This window comes from Elgaria multicarinata, chromosome 1, assembly GCF_023053635.1.
Source record: "Elgaria multicarinata webbii isolate HBS135686 ecotype San Diego chromosome 1, rElgMul1.1.pri, whole genome shotgun sequence".
Taxonomy (NCBI): Eukaryota; Metazoa; Chordata; class Lepidosauria; order Squamata; family Anguidae; genus Elgaria; species Elgaria multicarinata.
The window spans coordinates 122,432,682-122,449,606 of record NC_086171.1 but is presented as its reverse complement, the minus strand read 5'-3'; the positions used below and the strand labels follow the sequence as shown (position 1 = coordinate 122,449,606).

The 16,925-nt window shown below is 43.9% G+C and overlaps 1 protein-coding gene across 1 annotated transcript in view; it reads right to left on the bottom strand.

Annotated features, from left to right (window-relative positions):
• Positions 1 to 12,964, bottom strand: part of LOC134392899 (very-long-chain enoyl-CoA reductase-like) — a 35,771-nt gene extending 22,807 nt beyond the window's left edge. The window contains exon 1 of the mRNA XM_063117649.1: positions 12,915 to 12,964. Coding sequence (XP_062973719.1) covers positions 12,915 to 12,941 — 27 coding nt within the window. The 5' untranslated portion in view covers positions 12,942 to 12,964. The remainder of the gene's footprint in view (positions 1 to 12,914) is intronic.
• Between the last annotated feature and the right edge of the window lie 3,961 nt (positions 12,965 to 16,925).

Below are 16,925 nucleotides of genomic sequence, written 5' to 3'. Positions count from 1 at the left end.
AGTAAGGTTGGACTAAATAGATATCATAGAATCATAGAATAGCAGAGTTGGAAGGGGCCTACAAGGCCATCGAGTCCAACCCCCTGATCAATGCAGGAATCCACCCTAAAGCATCCCTGACAGATGGTTGTCCAGCTGCCTCTTGAATGCCTCTAGTGTGAGAGAGCCCACAACCTCCCTAGGTAACTGGTTCCATTGTTGTACTGCTCTAACAGTCAGGAAGTTTTTCCTGATGTCCAGCCGGAATCTGACTTCCTGTAACTTCAGCCCGTTATTCCATGTCCTGCACTCTGGGAGGATCGAGAAGAGATCCTGGCCCTCCTCTGTGTGACAACCTTTTAAGTATTTGAAGAGTGCTATCATGTCTCCCCTCAGTTTTCTCTTCTAAAGGCTAAACATGCCCAGTTCTTTCAGTCTCTCCTCATAGGGCTTTGTTTCCAGACCCCTGATCATCCTGGTTGCCCTACTCTGAACATGCTCCAGCTTGTCTGCTTCCTTCTTGAATTGTGGAGCCCAGAAGTGGATGCAATACTCTAGATGAGGCCTACCTCCCGTGATTTGGAAGCTATACTTCTATTAATGCAGCCCAAAATAGTATTTGCCTTTCTTGCAGCCATATCTTGCAGCCATTTTGGCTCATATTCAGCTTGTGATCTACAACAATTCCAAGATCCTTTTCGTTTCTGGTATTGCTGAGCCAAGTATCCCCCATCTTGTGCCTTTGGTTTCTTATTTCCTAGATGTAGAACTTGGCATTTATCCCTATTAAATTTCATTCTGTTGTTTTCAGCCCAGCACTCCAGCCTATTAAGATCACTATCTGTCTTCCAGGGTATTAGCTATCCCACCCAATTTTGTGTCATCTGTGTCATATGTTTATCAAATGCTTGTAGATCATTTTATCATTATTTTTAAAGGACGTGAAAGCAATCGGAGGAATGCCCCAGGGTCCAATTACAACATGTTCTCATTTATAGTTGCAACCACTTGTATATGGAACAGGCCCTCCCTGCTGCTGGACTGTCTTGCTTGGTACTTACAACTGAATGCCATATTGATTTTTTTTTAAATCACTCGCAAGAAAAATGCTTACTGTGTACAGTCTATGAGCAACCAGGCTTGAGAAAGAGCAGTGCAAAATGAACTAATCCTGACTGTGCTGCTTAGAAAGTGCTTGTGTAAGTGAGACTCCTTTTGATTTAATTAGGGCTGGGGCACAGTTTCTCCTCATACCCCAAGCATCTGATTACTTCTTAGAAGTCAAATTAAACTTTCCAAACATTTCTCTGCGAAGGCCTATTTTCAGATCAAAATTACCCAGCCAGAGCTGGCAATAAACCATGCCAGAAAACTCCTTCTTCGCTATGGCCCGTTGCTAAGCAGCAGAACTGGAGGTAATACAAACAGATGCTTGACTGGAAACATTAAAAGTGTGTGTCCGCTGAAGAAAATCTCATGATGCAAGCAGAACAAAGCAGGTTTGAAGGATCACCATCACCCTTGACTGCTATCTTCTGCTGATCTCACCTGCCACCCCCAGTCCAAGTTTCACCTGCTATTAGTCCTATCACCAGTTGTGAATGTGACATGCATATCCATCACAATGGCATCACACATAGCCCTCCTCAGACGTTCTCCACACCGTAGGCAAAAATTGTGGAGAAGGGGGAGCAGGACCGCCCCACTGAATTAGTGTGGTCTACTTTACAGAGGGCATTCTTCTCTTTGAAGAGCTGTCTGTCTTCTCTTTGAAGGAATCATCTATTTGATGAGCTGCCCATTCCAAGGCTGGTTTAGAAAAACCAGAAGAAGACACCAGGAACCTTGAAGTTGCCCATCAAGACATATAGGTTAGCCTTCCTCACTATGGTGAGAAGTACTGTATTTCAATTTCAATTATAGCCATTATTTCTAAATTTGCAATTATGCATATAAATTAGCATATGCAAATATTATGCAAATTGGCATCCTCTTTTTGTCTCCTTCTTTCATGTGTAAGTGGCAACACAACTTCTTTCACTTTTCTTCAAGTATGTTCAGCACTACCTCTTGAGTAGAGCAGCACTTATTTGCAAAGGGGGCCCCAGTCACATGGAGCACCTACACACATACAGCAGTGCAGACGTAGCTGCCCTTTTGTAGATGTTGCACTGATGTTACATTAAGGGGGCAAGGCTAGTGGCACAATTCCATTCTCCTTTTCCCATATGTGTTGCATGTGTGCTGAGAAGGTCCGACTGAAGAGGGCCAAGGAGGGCAGCAATTGAGGGCGGCCAATTTGATGTACGGACACCCATTGCATTACATTTAAAAATGATAACACAGAGGATGGCTGTGGTATGAATGATTAAGTTTACCAGGTCTTGAACCTGGGAACTAAAGACTAATGCCAGAGGGTACAGTCTGGTAGAGTAGGGTGGAGCCTAGTAGAAGGAAATTTTATCTGGAAGGTCTCAGAGAGTGGAGTCTGGCTGCTCCTGGCAGACATAGGGGTAGATTAAGACAAACTGAAAAATAACTTTGCTCTTGGTTCTAACCCTTTAGACTGAGATCTCTATTCTTGTTCTGGGAATTCCAAGATGGAGGATAAAACCCTGAAATGACCGTGAAAACCCTAAGACATAGCAGTCCTAATTACCCTCGCAATAAAGGGTAACAAGACCGTGACAGTGCTTTTGCCTACCCAAACTCCTAAATCTCTTGTATTAAAACCTGAAAAATTGGGCCCTACTGTGGATGTTGTTGTTTTTAGATTTTATAGTTTACAAGTGAGTCTATAGACAAATTTTATTTATTTATTATTTATTTAGACTACTGGATTGCTCCTCCACTCTGTAAGTTCTCAAGGCAATGTACAATAGAAACAAAAATATTAAAATAGATAAAAACACAAAAATCTAAAACATACTTTAAAACCAGGGATTAATGAGAAAAACAGAGAGCGACACTAACTACTGAAAGCTAGGCGGAACAATATTGTCTTCACGAGCTGCACAGAATTACCATCTGTAATTCCATAGGTACCCAGAAGTCATCTGAAGCCTGTAACGTGTTTCATCAGAATTGACTGGCATATACTATAGTCTTAATTGCACCAAGTCAATACTTGCTGCTACAAAACTTTACAAAATCATTATAAAATGATACCACAGGAGACATAACACTGCGCAACTTACTCTTACTCCAACTGAACTCAAAATGGCTGCTGCCCTAGGTTTCAATTCCCTGCTGAGATTCCTCAGAACTGCTTCCCTCCAGGCATCTGCACATGGAATAATTTGCTTCCTGCTAACATTACAAAATCACCCACTAAAATGAATGGAGTATATTTAGGGAAGCTATCTGTAAATCGCCTTGCTGCTGCTTTGGGGCTGATTCTTGCACACTAATTTGCTTTACAAACACAGAATATGAAAATACCCTCAAAGTTTGCCTTTGGAATAGAACTGTTAAAAGAATAAGCAGTTGAAAGAACCTAGCCAAAGGAGCTTAATATTCTTTGCAGCTCAGAAAATGCTCCTGGCATTACATTTAGTATTCTGTTCCACGGGGCTCAAGAGTGCATGAAATTATAATGCAGTACATTTCTTTTTTCGTGGATGTTTCCTCTTTCATTAGGGAAGCCATCCAACCATCCTCAAGATGGATCTCAAACAAAGGATTTCTATTTTCTCAACCGGAATTTATGGAATAATTCTTGTGTTACACGAACTTCAGATGAAGTACTTTGGTCAGTGCCCTGCTGATCAGTTAGATCTGCTATCCCTAACCAGGATAAAGACACTTCCTCACATTTTTTTTTCTAGTAACATTTCCTCAAACATAACTACTTTCACATGTTGCCACTGGCACGGTTGTGAGGGGGAATTTAGAGAACCTGGCAAACTGTGGTTAATTTTAACTAAATTAATTTAAACAAGTCAGTTTCATAAACTACAGTTTAAAGTTGGCTTGTCTGAAACTAAACATAGTTAAGATCCACCACTGTTTGCCAGGTTCAAATGACATAGTAAGCTCTGTTTAATCAGAAATGGAAACTTTCGAACTCTTGGCTGTGCTGGAGGAAGAGAAGGGCGCACACAATCCCAGGGGGAGGCCAGGCTCATTCATGTCTCACTAATCCAGGGGTGGGTAATCTCTTTCAGCCCTAGGCCAAAATTCAATTTACAGAGAAGATCTCGAGGCGTGCATTCCGATGATGGGTGGAGCTGTAGGCAAATGCAGTGGGGCCAAGATTACAAAATATAGGAGCTTATTATAGCCTAAAGCTCTTCCTACCAGTAACTAAGCCTGAGCAGAGGCATGTTAACAGCTTAGAATGGGGAAAAATTGCACAATAGCTGAGAAACCATGAAATGATCAATGGCTGGGGTAAAGGGGGTGGGGTCAGCGGAAGAGATCATGACCAGAGGGTTGGACTGGGACTCAAGGAGGGCCAGGTTTGGCCCTTGGGCATAAGCTTACCCACCCCTGCAGTAAACCATAGTTTAGTGTGACATCCAAATGCAGCCATTGCCTCATCAAAATAAAGTTAGCATAAGAAAAGGATGCCCCACCCAAAGATGGCTGGGGCAAAATGTCTAATGCCAACTCTGACCTAAACTGTAGCGAGCGAAGTCCTTTCAGTGCAGGTCCATCAGGAATACCTTGTGACTGGATTCCATTGTTAGATGGGTCTATTCTACTCCATCCCATATCTTGGGCATCTTGTCTAGCTCTCAGAACACTAATTTTGTTGTTTATGCTCCATAACATACTTGCCTTACTTGTGTACTGGCAAGCAATAGAATGCTTGTGTCATCTGAGGCTAGAATTGCTACCTCTTTTTTTCTGGCAAGGATCCTATAATTTTAATAGCTGCATGACAGGAAACAATTAAGCAGATTATACTCTTCCTGGCATAGTTTCTATCTGTTGTGCAGCATTAAGTCACAGCGGAAAAAGTGGCAACCTAAGTGGCACCATGTATTTTAATGGTATTCTTTTTAAAATTTCTTATATTCAATACAACAGATTACATTCTGATGAGTAAGGCAACTTTTTCTTACCTGGAGATGGAACCTCTCCCTCTCTCCACCCACCCCCGGCAGCCTTACACATTTTACCTCTCTCTCGATATAAACACCAACAGAAATAATACAGTATAAATATTACTGCCAGGGCAGAACTTTAATTATAATGGAATTTAATGTGCTTATGTAGCAATTCTTAAAACTTTTGTTCCCTGTAGGGTCAGCCTGGCAACAGAAGCCAAATACTCTCTTGGAAAATGCTACTGCAAAACTATAAAAAATAGAGTTTTTCCCTATTCTAAAAGGTTGAAATGCCTCCCCTAAGACGTAGTTACTGGCAAGAAGAGCTTTAAGCTAAAATATGCTGGTATTTTTGGGTTTGGCTTCTCCCACCACTAAGAGTTTCTCTGAAATGGAATCTAGCCCTCAGGCTGAAAGAGGTTCAGCACCCCTGCATTAAAACAAGACCAATAAATTAAGGCTGAAAAAGCAGCAATTGAAACATGAAACCCAGCACACAAACCCATCAGTCCAATGCCAAACAGAGCAAAGACATTTTTAAATTCCACTTAGAGGTCATCAGTGAGAGAGTTATATGCACTTACTAAGCAAAGGAGTTCCAGAAATGTGGAGCCACCACTGAAAAGACCCTTTCCGTGGTACCCACCAATCTGGTGGTTTTTAACAGTGGGCCCAAGAACAGGGCTTCTGAGGCCAATCACAGAGGCCATGCAGGTTTATAAGGGTGCAGGCAAGTCCTTCAAGTAACCTGACCCCCTACTGATTAGGGCTTTAAAGGTGAACATTAGTACTTTAAATTGAGCTTGGAAACAATGAAGCAATGTTAAAATGCAAATTAAAAACAAATGACAGCAACAATCTTTGAAATTAAAGGAGCCCTTGGGGCAATGTAAATGAAAACATGTACCCATAAACGTCCCAATTCAACAGTAAAGTTCCACCCATGGAAACCATCTTTCACCCATGGTTTACCTTTCTGGACTGGATCCCAACTACACAAACTCTATGTCAGTCATCTAGGGCTGTGTGTGCAGTGCCGTTAGCTGTACAAGGGTTGTGCGTGCACTTCCTCTGACAATGGGACGTGGGGGAAATTTGGACTAGGGAGAGAGGGATTCCTAGTTGCCATCTGGGACTCTCCACTGATTCCAGAAGGAGTCTTAATTTACACCAACTCTTTTGCAGGTATAATGTCATGTTGTCTTTGACATGGAACAGACCCCTAAGAGCACAGGATTCCAGTGACTATTCCCTCACTGCCATGTCCCTACTTTACTTAGAATCTCTCCCCCACCCCAACCCGTACCAGCAAAATTCTGCTGGACTACAGACCCAAGCTGGCAGTGATATCTCACCTATGCAAGGGTATACCAGTGTTATCCCCTGCCCCCACTAACATCGCATTGTGTTTCATTGGCACAGGAGTTGCAGTGAGAAGCAATCCTACCCTACCCCATGGGCATAACTCAAGGATAGGACTGTATGACATACAGTTAAGTTAGTAATAGTATAATAAATGTGGCTGTGTCTTCATTTAAAAGGCAATTGTTTAGGAAAATACATTTTGATCTCCCACATGTAAGAAAGTTATTTGTTCCAGAAGCTATATGACTCAGCAAAGCTGACATTACTTAAAATTGCTATTTCTACACCAACTCCAACCCATTAACAACAGCAAATAGTTTTCCAAATAACTCGGCAAAAATAAAAACAAGAGTACTAATGTTAGTTGCAAGTGGGAGAATAAATTATTCAGAATGTAAGAGCGCACTTTGTTCATTTACACGAGAACATTTTTTCCCCTTTTGCAAATAAATGTGCACTGAAGTAACCCTATTTCCCAGCCAATGTTTGAAGTAAGGAAATGGAGGGCCAGCCTTACAGTCAGGCAGGATGAAGCAGTCGGTGTCACAAAAGAGCAGTAAATTACCAGTTATTTAATACATTTATATTGCCAGAGATGGGGAGAGGCACTTGTGAGGTTGTCTGCCTCAGGTGCCAAAATAACTTGCCCAGGCTTGGGTACTACGTGCCTTGACTTGGGGGAAGGGGCACTGACTGTTCCACCTCAGGTAGCAAAATGTCGCGGGGTTGGCCATGAGATTGTTTCCTCCAACACAATGAATTCCTGCTCATCTGATGTTAGCACTTCTAATAACTTGCATTTGGATTCAGTTTTTGAGGGCCTTTGGGCAAGACACTCTCGGTGAGACCTCCTCCCTCAGTGACTAGTCTTATCTTCCTACTGCCATTGTCATGAAGCGATATTGCTCCTCATCCTCTTTCTCTTCATTGCTATCACTTGCTTGCTTGACAGGCAAAGAGCCAGGGAGCAAGTCGGCCGTGGCGTCTGCTCCTTCTCAGCACCACTGTTGTCTGGGCCAGAGTAAGAGGCAGGTGAACAAGCAGGCTGCAGTGGTGAAAAGGAGGACGAAATCCAGGAGGTGTGGGCCCTCAACAGGTGCACAACCATGCCTACTTTTGACGCTGGCCCTCCCACCAGCCATGTAAGGCAACTCACCAGGAGCTCAAGTAGCCTCTTATATTTGCTGCTGTGGGGGACTCCAGAAACAGGGAAATTGTCAAGGTCCTAGCAGGCCATAATTCATGACTAATGGGTTGTGTTCAGCTTGATGAGTTAAAGTTGTGCTAACCTGCTTTAAAGAAATACATTCTTTGAGAAATATGCGCTCATTCAATTTGAATCCAGATTTTCTATTGTGCCATTGAGAATATTCTGTCAGGAATTCAAGGCACTGATCCCCAAAGACCACTGATGGCTCAAGTCAGGTCCTGATGCTTACAACGTTATTGACAAAAATCTATGTGCTTCTATTTATTTTGGATTTATTATTGATGAGTTTACGATTCACATCTGCACACTATGGGACTTGTCTGCATTATTTAATTGAGAAAAATGTGAATCTCACGAATAAATACACTCAGCACATTCTCTTTAGGGAGTATTCAGGACCAGGAGGGCATCTACACGTCATACTGAAGGCGCTTGCGTGCGCCTCTAGTGCGCCCCCAAAACGATTGTGTAGATCCTGCAGAAGAGATGGAGGAAGAGACGGAGGAGGAGGAGGAGGAGGAGGAGGAGGCCCCTCATCGCCCCTCGCAAGGAGGAACGGCTCTGAGTGATTGACATCGTTGGGGCCTAGAGCGTCCTTGCCGCCGCCACCCACCTCCCCGCCGGACTCCTGCTGCCGGCGAAAGAGCCACCCAGGGCGGAAGAAGGCGGGGCGGCGGCTTCTTCCGCCAAGCTCTCCGCCCCGGGTGGCTCTTTCGCCAGCAGCAGGAGGCTGGCGGGGAGGTGGACGGCGGCGGCAAGGACGCTCTAGGCCCCAACGATGTCAATCACTCGGAGCCATTCCTCCTCGCGAGGGGCGATGTGGGACCGCCGCTGCCGCCGCCGCCGCCGCCTCTGCCTCCGCCTCTTCCTCCGTCTCTTCTGCAGGATCTGCACAATCGTTTAGCTTTTATGAATAAAATAATCCAGAAAGAGTTTCTAAGCCTTTAGGGTTGCAGAAATGATAAAAGAATTCAAATCAGGTTCTCCATAAGCCAGTTGGCATGACCAACAGTGCTTGTTTAAGCTGGATCACATGCCAGGTGCAATTTGCCTAATCACCCGCACAAGAGTGGCATGTTGTGTCATCGGAACTCAGACGGCATGGCTTGTTGAAGGGAGAAACAACCCTCAACTATACCAACAACAGCTAACATATGCAGGTATTTTTGGTAGTTTGGCCCTGACCCTTTCACTTGGCCTCTCCCCTTCTGCCTTGAGCCCCTCCCACCACTGGAATGTAGCTGCTAAGAACAAAATGGAATTCGGTCCTCAGGCTGAAAGAGGTTCAATACCTCTGTTGTAAGTGGAGAGCATCCAAAAGCCCTACATTCCCTTAATGTGCATGTTCACAAATTTAAAATTCTCCTCTCAGCTTACTAAAACTCTCCACAATTTTAATTTTTCTAGCAAAAGCTTTAAGCATCACCCCCCCCCCCCAAAAAAAATTATGTATGGCTCTGAATGGCCACAGGATCCAACCAAGATATTGTTGGTTGGTGACATGATTACAGGATTAGGCTAATATCTGTTGGACTAGTCTTGAGTACTTATACTTGTATTCGGTACCAAAATCCCAAAGTTGTAATATGAATCTACAGAGAAAGTTCATATGGATATTTCCTTTTCATTCATTCTTGAGTTGTTCCCAGGGCTCAAGTATCATGTTTGGGGCCAGTACAAGCTTGGAATACACACACATCCCATGATCTCATCCCATACATTGGTATATTTTCTCTTTTTCTGGAAATATTACATTAGATTAACTTTGCTAGCTCCTACATTTCTTCAAAAGTCAGGACACTAGAAGGACACTTTTTCTCCACAGATAGAATCAACTATAGTTTTAGGACACCAGCCTGGATCTTTGAAAAAAACATGAATCAGAGAGTGAGGCATTACTCTCTCTAACTTTTTATAAACATTCTTCTGAATGTGATGGTGCTAACGGTGATATTACCAATCTTTTAAAGCATTCGATCTGAGGGACATGATGCACTTGCACTTTTTCTTCATGATAAATTGCCACAGACCGTCTCTATGCTGGAATAATTTCCATCTTGTTTTTGTTCATCTATTTCTCTAGTTCGTTAGTTATTCCCTGAACTAGGCTGCAGAAAGGCCTCGGCTGTTTTGAAAAACTGGGGGACTGACTGTTAGCTTTTAGTTTCATTTAGTTCCCTACTCTTTAACATCTTATGTTTCTGCTTGATTTCTATTTATAGCCCAACATGTCAATATGGTGTGTGTAGGTCCATGTGTGAACTAGACATTTACTCAGATACATCTTGGGCCTGTCAATACTACTAGCAGCAATTTCCCTCATTATTATTATACTTTCTCCTTCAGCTTCATAAAGGGTCCCTTGAGTAAATGTATTCCAATATGAAAGAGTGCATGATTAAATTCATACAAGCTTTTTGTGAAGAAAAGTCGATAACTGATCATTCTCTCATATCTATTTCTCCTCATAGTTACTGAACATCTATGTTAGAAAAACACCTATGGATGCAGTGCTGGTTCAAAATATGAAAGAACACTTGTTCAGTACATTTCAAGACTGAATTACCACCCAGCGACTAATTATTGTGAAGTTGTTCAATAGTATTTTTTTCCCATCTGGAAACAGTTCATCTCCATGGACAAAGGTGTAGTGAGCACTTCTCAACTGTATTTGTATCAAGGCCTAGAATAGTTCAAAAAGGCCAAGCAATTGTTTTCTATTATCTTTTAGGGGAGGTTCTCTCTCTCTCTTCCACCTCTGGGTAGTCCTGCATCTATCATAAGACTAAGAGATCAGAACACACCCTTTGTCTCAAGACTGGCCATAACATGTAGTTTCTCATGAAATACCTTAATTTTTTTAATCATCATGGACTATTAAGATTCTATTAACCTTCAAATACAGAACAGAACTTAACAAAGCAGATAACTGGAGAGTTTTCCAAGAAATTGCTATAATTGTGGCAAGTGATGTTTCAGGGGCGATCTTCTCTTGGTTTGAAACATAATCTGCATCCTATTATTAATCCTCACCCACTCACTTTCCTATACACACTACAGACACTGTTTTAGGTCACTTACTGTACTAATGAAGGCATTAATAAGAGGCAATGTCACACAATATGGAAATTCACTGCAAAAATAATGGATTTGCCAAACATTCAAACAAACATTTTAAAATTATGCTTTTTGATGTTTTCCCCCCAAAGTACAAAATCTGAGATAAAAAAATAGGCTGTTGTTAATTGCCAGCCTCTGAACAAAGCTGCTGTGATGTTGTGGAATGTTCAAAAACATCCCAACTTCTCAGAAGTAAAACAGTTGGCACAAAAGTATAGGAATAGAAGGTGCAGTGCACTACTGGTGGAAATGAGTGCAGAAGGAAAAAGGGAGCTGAACTTTTGATTTGCCCTCTCTTTCCTCAGGGGTGCTTATGTCAACCTCCTAGTGGTTGTCAGTGTTAGGGAGGAAATTGAAAATGCAGTTACAATATGCCTGTGTACCATAGGAGCAGAAGAGGTACAGAAAGATGAGGACTCAATGCAGAATAAGGGAGCAATCCTATGGGTTGTGCCCTCATTAGAAGCCTCTGAAATTGGATGTTTCCATGACTCCAATGCCCTCCTACCTCAGGGCAAAAGGAGGAAGGAGGCCATTTTTGCCTCTCCATCCTCCATGGTTTTGTTTTTTTCTAGCTAGGCCTCTGATCCTGTCTAGAGGGGGTGCGCTGGCAGTGGCAGGACTGTGGGTGGAGAAACCATTGGATTCTCCTCTCCCTGCCCCTTCAAGGCCACATTTGCAACCTTAGAAAGCAGTTGGCATGGTTCCTCCTGCAATGGCTGCGAAAGGGCGGGGGGGAGGGATCAGATTCTGAAGTCCCTTTCTGTGTCTGCGGCCTCAGAAGTTGGACTGCAAAGAATCATGTAGTCCCTGGGTCACTCTCCTGGGACCATAGAATTGCTCTCCTCACCATTTAAAATAAAGCTCTTTATGAAATGTTGAAGGTTTCCAAATGATCTATTATATAGTATCCAAGACATAAATGTAAAACTGAATATTAAAGTGGTCTGTAAAAAGATATCTCCTCCTTTCTGCTCTTAGTTATTCTTGAAAAGCTAGCCAAAAGTGAAAGAAAATCAACCACCTCCTGTCCAGCAAACAGAAAGCAAACTTAGAAAATAAATGCACATATATGTCCAAGACAGAGAGCCAAGTTAGAGCAAGAATGATTTCTACTAGAAAGATGTGACAATCTGAGAAGTGAGTAGCCACGCCAAGGAAAGTATCTAGTAACCTAAGAACAGGGTGCTCTGGGGACCTTTATGATAATCAGCTGCATCGGATGCTTATCATTCATGGATATATTCTTATGACTGCTAGTGTTGGCAGTGTTTAGGGCCACCTAGTCATGTATTTCACATCGATTTAAGCTTTTTTGCATGGCACAACAAATTGCTAAAAATGTATGACTTGTGGTAATCTAAAGATGTAATGTTGTGCATGGTGATGTTCGCCCAGACCCCCTGGGCTTTGGCTAGAGAGGCAACAGGCACAGGAATTTCAAGCAGCTGGCATGAAACTATGGCTGTGTGCATTTATTAACTTTCTCTACTAGTTTCACAGGCATAAAATCATGGACTTCACTACAGCAATGAAAGGCAACAAACAAAACCCAAGCATCAAGCAGGTTCCAATTCAAGCAGGGAAAAGCAGCCTGCTGCTAAAATACAAGACCCACCACTTCCCATCCCATGTCTTAGCTACACTGGTCTTCACTGATGAGTCAGGACTGACTTACCAAAAGCACTACTACCACCATTGAAATATTTGGTGAAAAGGGGTGGGGGTAGAGAAAGAAGTGAGTCCCCAAAGCAGGTCGCCTTTAGGCTAAAGGTGGATCCAGGATCTGAAAAAGTTGGAAGATCTTAGGATGAGTTTAAAGGCTAAGCTCCTAAGCATCTTTGCTGGGAAATACGTCCCGATGGCCACAATGAGGCAACGTGCTCAGGATTTGGATGCAAGTGTCTGGTGGATCTTCCCGTTAGCTCCAATGCAGATAAGCAGAGGGTGGGACGCGCGACTCCCCTGCTCGCCAAGGCACCGCTAGTGAAGGACCAGGTGTCAAGCAACCAAGGGATCGGACCCAGAAGGCGGGTGCACCCGCACCCGCCACCCCAAGATGTTCCCCTTGCCACCCAGTTCCTGAAATCTTGATCCCCTTGGAGACCAAACCCCTTGCGCTCCCTCCTTCCCGAGCTCCCACCCCCGCGCGCCCCCACAGGCCATCCCGCCACAGGGGCACCCACCTCGAAGAAAGTGATCCGGCTGCCCATTTTGCAGGCGATCGCGCTGCCCGCCCGGCTCCAACCGCCTGCACGGGGGATGCAACTGGCGGCGGCGACACCTCCTCCTTCCCTCTGCGCCGCGACTGCACTTTAATTGGGAGCCCCAGCAGGGCCTCCGGCCAATCAGGAGATTCCCTACGCCCAGGAGGAAGCCCTGCGGGGATGCAAGAGGGCGCGTCCACACCGGGGAGGGGTGTGTGTATGTGTTCCGCCAGCCCGCTTCCCCGTCCATCACTCCCTCTCCATCGCCTGGGTGCTGCCGCTGCTGCATGCAGCCAAGATGCGCTGAGTTCATCAGCAGCTCCGCAGCAAAGGCGAAAGGAGATCCGTCCTCCTGGCCAGGCGCTGGACGAGGTTTTGCTGCTAGGCAGGTTGCCGCCGGCAGCGTCTTTGTCGTACCACGTGCCCGCAAATCTTGGCATATGTATTTTTCACGCGGGAAGGTCCAGAGAATAAAATGAAAAGGCGTCCTTTTAACTCCAGCAGAAGCTGGTGGCTCCGAATGCGGTGGAGCTATGAATCCATTCTGGGTTTCAGTCAGAACCAGCCAGAACCATTAAGGCGCTATCTGAGGTGCTGAGCCAGAGACCCAAACTAGGTTCAGTACCTTGGATAGCTCCTTTAGAGTTCTGGGTGGTTCTGATAGAAAGCAAAAAAAAAAAAAAGGATTCAGAGGCCCACCAAAATCAGAGCTAGCAACTTCTGGTTCAAACATGGAATTTTATGGGGAGTCCAGATGGATGTCTTCCATTTCTAACTCTCCTCCTCCTCCCACCATTTTGTCTGTATATTTTCTTACCAGGAAAAAATGGAATAGTTGCACTGCTGTATGATGCCTTTTGATTGACAAGGTGCTTCTGGACAAGGCTTTTATAGGGTTATCACTCTGCCTCATTCATGGAAATTGACAGGGGGTTCAGACCATGTTGCTGTCTACTCCTGACCCTCTAATGCTGTCTTAGCACTTCTTCCTTCTTTTTCCTTAAAACAAAAAAATCTATTAAGGAGAAAAAGATGGGGTATCTCAATGCCTTCTGATTGTTAGCATATGGGCCTTCCCTCTGGAAAGACAAAGGCTGATAACCCTCCCCAATCTCACCACATCTTGACAACAACCCACTGAAGTACAGCACTCTGTACAGCACCATGTACATTGATGGTGCTGTATAAATAAATAAATAAATAAATAATAATAATAATAATAATAATAATAATAAGATAGTGGCTGACCCAAAGTCATCCGGTGCCTTCAGCTCCATGGCAGCAGGGACTGAATACAAGTCTGTCCACATTCATCCCTCTATAAGCAACACCATACTGGATTCCACAACACTACTTGGGCCTAGTTCCCATTTACCCATGTGGCAACAGTCTTTGTGTAGTGTAGAAACAAGCACACTCTCCTTCCCTCTGCTACTCAGGGAATATCACATATAATGCAGGCGCTCCACATAGACACCTGTTTTTCTGAAATGCATAGAGGAACATAGGAAACCGTTACGCTGAGATATCACAGGTCTGTGCTGCCTGCAGATTTGGGGTGGGGCAAGGCATCTTCAATGGGCCCTCTCCTTCAGTGGGTCTCTCACCGCCATTGTCACCAGCTGCTATTTCTCCTTATTCTCTTTCTCATCATTGCTAACAATTGCATGCTTGACAGGCAGAGCTAGTGAGCAAGTAGGGTGTGCTATCTACTGCTCCTCATTCTCACCAGCTTTGTCTGGGCCAGAGCAAGAGGCGGTTGAACAAGTATGATACAATGGTGAAGAAGAGAGGGCGCTCTTGTCTGTGGGCTCCTGCTGGGGTGTGGCCAACTATGCCTACCCTTGACGCCAGTCCTACTAGTGGGCCATCTAGCTCAGTATTATCTACACTGGCAGCAGCTCCTTCTTTCCTTCCTTTTTATTTCTTTCTCTTTCTTTCTGAGCTTTTCTAGATGAGGGTGTTTTTTTAAAAAACCCGCTACTTCTGCTTCCAGATTCTTTGCAGGATTAAGATTAGATGTCTACATAGGGCCTCTTCCTTTCTTGCCTTTCCCTATGTTCTGCTACATAACCACTAGGCGACACTGTGGTGCTCTCACATTGCTCCCACCTACATTGCCACCCTCATGCATTAAAATAAACTAGTGCTCCTCAAGTGTCATTCCTGTGCTTTTCAACTGGTCTTGCAGGTTCTTCTGGGGTGGGGAAAATGTGGTATTTTCGGAATCACAAAACAAAGCACAACTCTCCACTAATACAGTTTCGTTCTTACACTTCGTTCCTTCATAAAGGAGCTCTGTTAATCGGGGGTGGGGGGGTGAGGGTGCTGTGCTATCTTCTGGACTATACCCTTTAACATGGAGGGCATCTGCCCAAGGAGAGGCTTTTTCCCATCTTGCCAGAAGAGGCTGGTGGCCCCTGTTTCAGGGGCAGTGAGTCCACTCTGAGTTTCAGTAAGAGCCAGTCTAAAGGAGGTATCTAGAGGATAGGGTTCAGCACCCTGAATACCTTCTTTAGAGTTCTCGCTGGTTCTGACTGAAACCCAGAGTGGATTCACTTCCCCACTGATATAGGAACCACCAGCCTCCACTGAATGCTGCCTATTGTGGTTTTCTGCTGCCTAGGGACAGCCAGGAGGATAATTGCTTTGAGAATGTGGGTGCCCTTTCTTGCCTCAGGACATGGGGCCCTGGTGAGAAGAGGGCCTCTTTTTGTTGCTTGAGGGTGGACTGCCCGAAGTGCATTGTGTTTATTTTATCTTTTCTTCACTTTTATCCTTTCCTCTTTCTCTCTCTATGGGGTGGGTGGGTGTGAGTTTAGTGTGAGCGAGGTATCTTATTGTTAGATCTCTTAATCTGAACTGTTTAGTGAATTGCTTAATGTGAGTATGGTACAGTGTCAATATTATTGGTACTGGATAATGGGAGTGTCTTATGCTCATTTTTTAAATGTCTGAAATGGAATGTGATGGAATTCTTAATGTCATATTGTAATGAATTATAAATATGGTCATTGTACCTGTTTGTTCTCTGAACTGCCTTGAGCATAACGTGTGGTGGAAAATGGGGTGTACAAATGAATTGGTTATGACCTTGACTATCTCAAGTTCTGCTGGCCTCTTGGGGCTTCTGCCAAATCATATAACCACTCAGGTGCTAGAACTCTAACAGAGTGCACTCTGTACATAAATATATTCACCTTGAAAGTGAATATTTTAGGACATGATCCTATGCATGTTTAGGCAGAAAAAAAGTCCTACAACTGTAGGACTACTTTCTGACTAAACATGCATAGGATTGAGTCCTTAGACCACTCCTTGGCTGCTCTGCTTCTGAGGTCAGGTAGGTGCCTATCAGAGAGAGATGGACCTCTCAGTGGTGGCACCTAAGCCATGGAACTCCTTCCTTAAGCAGGTCAGCCTGGCACCTCCGTTGCTGTCTTTCAGGTGGCAAGTGAAGCCCATTCTGCTCTCTCTGGCTTTATTGAATTTGGGCTTTTAGGATATCTGCCCAACCTGCTGGTGTCTCACTCTGTTGCTCCTGGTGTCTTTTATTGATTTGATGCCTCTTGTTGCTATTTTATGATTGTTGTCTATGATCATATTTTCTTCTCCTATTTAAATTGTTAGCCTCCTAGAAATTCTTATTAAAAAGGTAGGATATAAATTCTAAAAAAGAATAAAATTAAATAATGTCACATCCTGAGTATATCAGGGCAAGGGGAGACAAGACGTGTCACATCAGCAAGACCCTTGGACAGCAGCTTCCAAATATGCTTGGGCATGCATATTAATGTGCAAGAAGAGAACTTTTAGCAGACTACACAAACTGCATCTCATACTCACCAGGAAAGTGTTTAGTTTTTTGTTCATTTTTTTTTCAAACACTAAATAACAAACAGTACTATCAGAACGATATTTAAGCCTCTAACTATGTTGAGCTCTGTGTGTGTGTGTGTGTGTGTGTGTGTGTGTGTGTGTTGTGTTTTA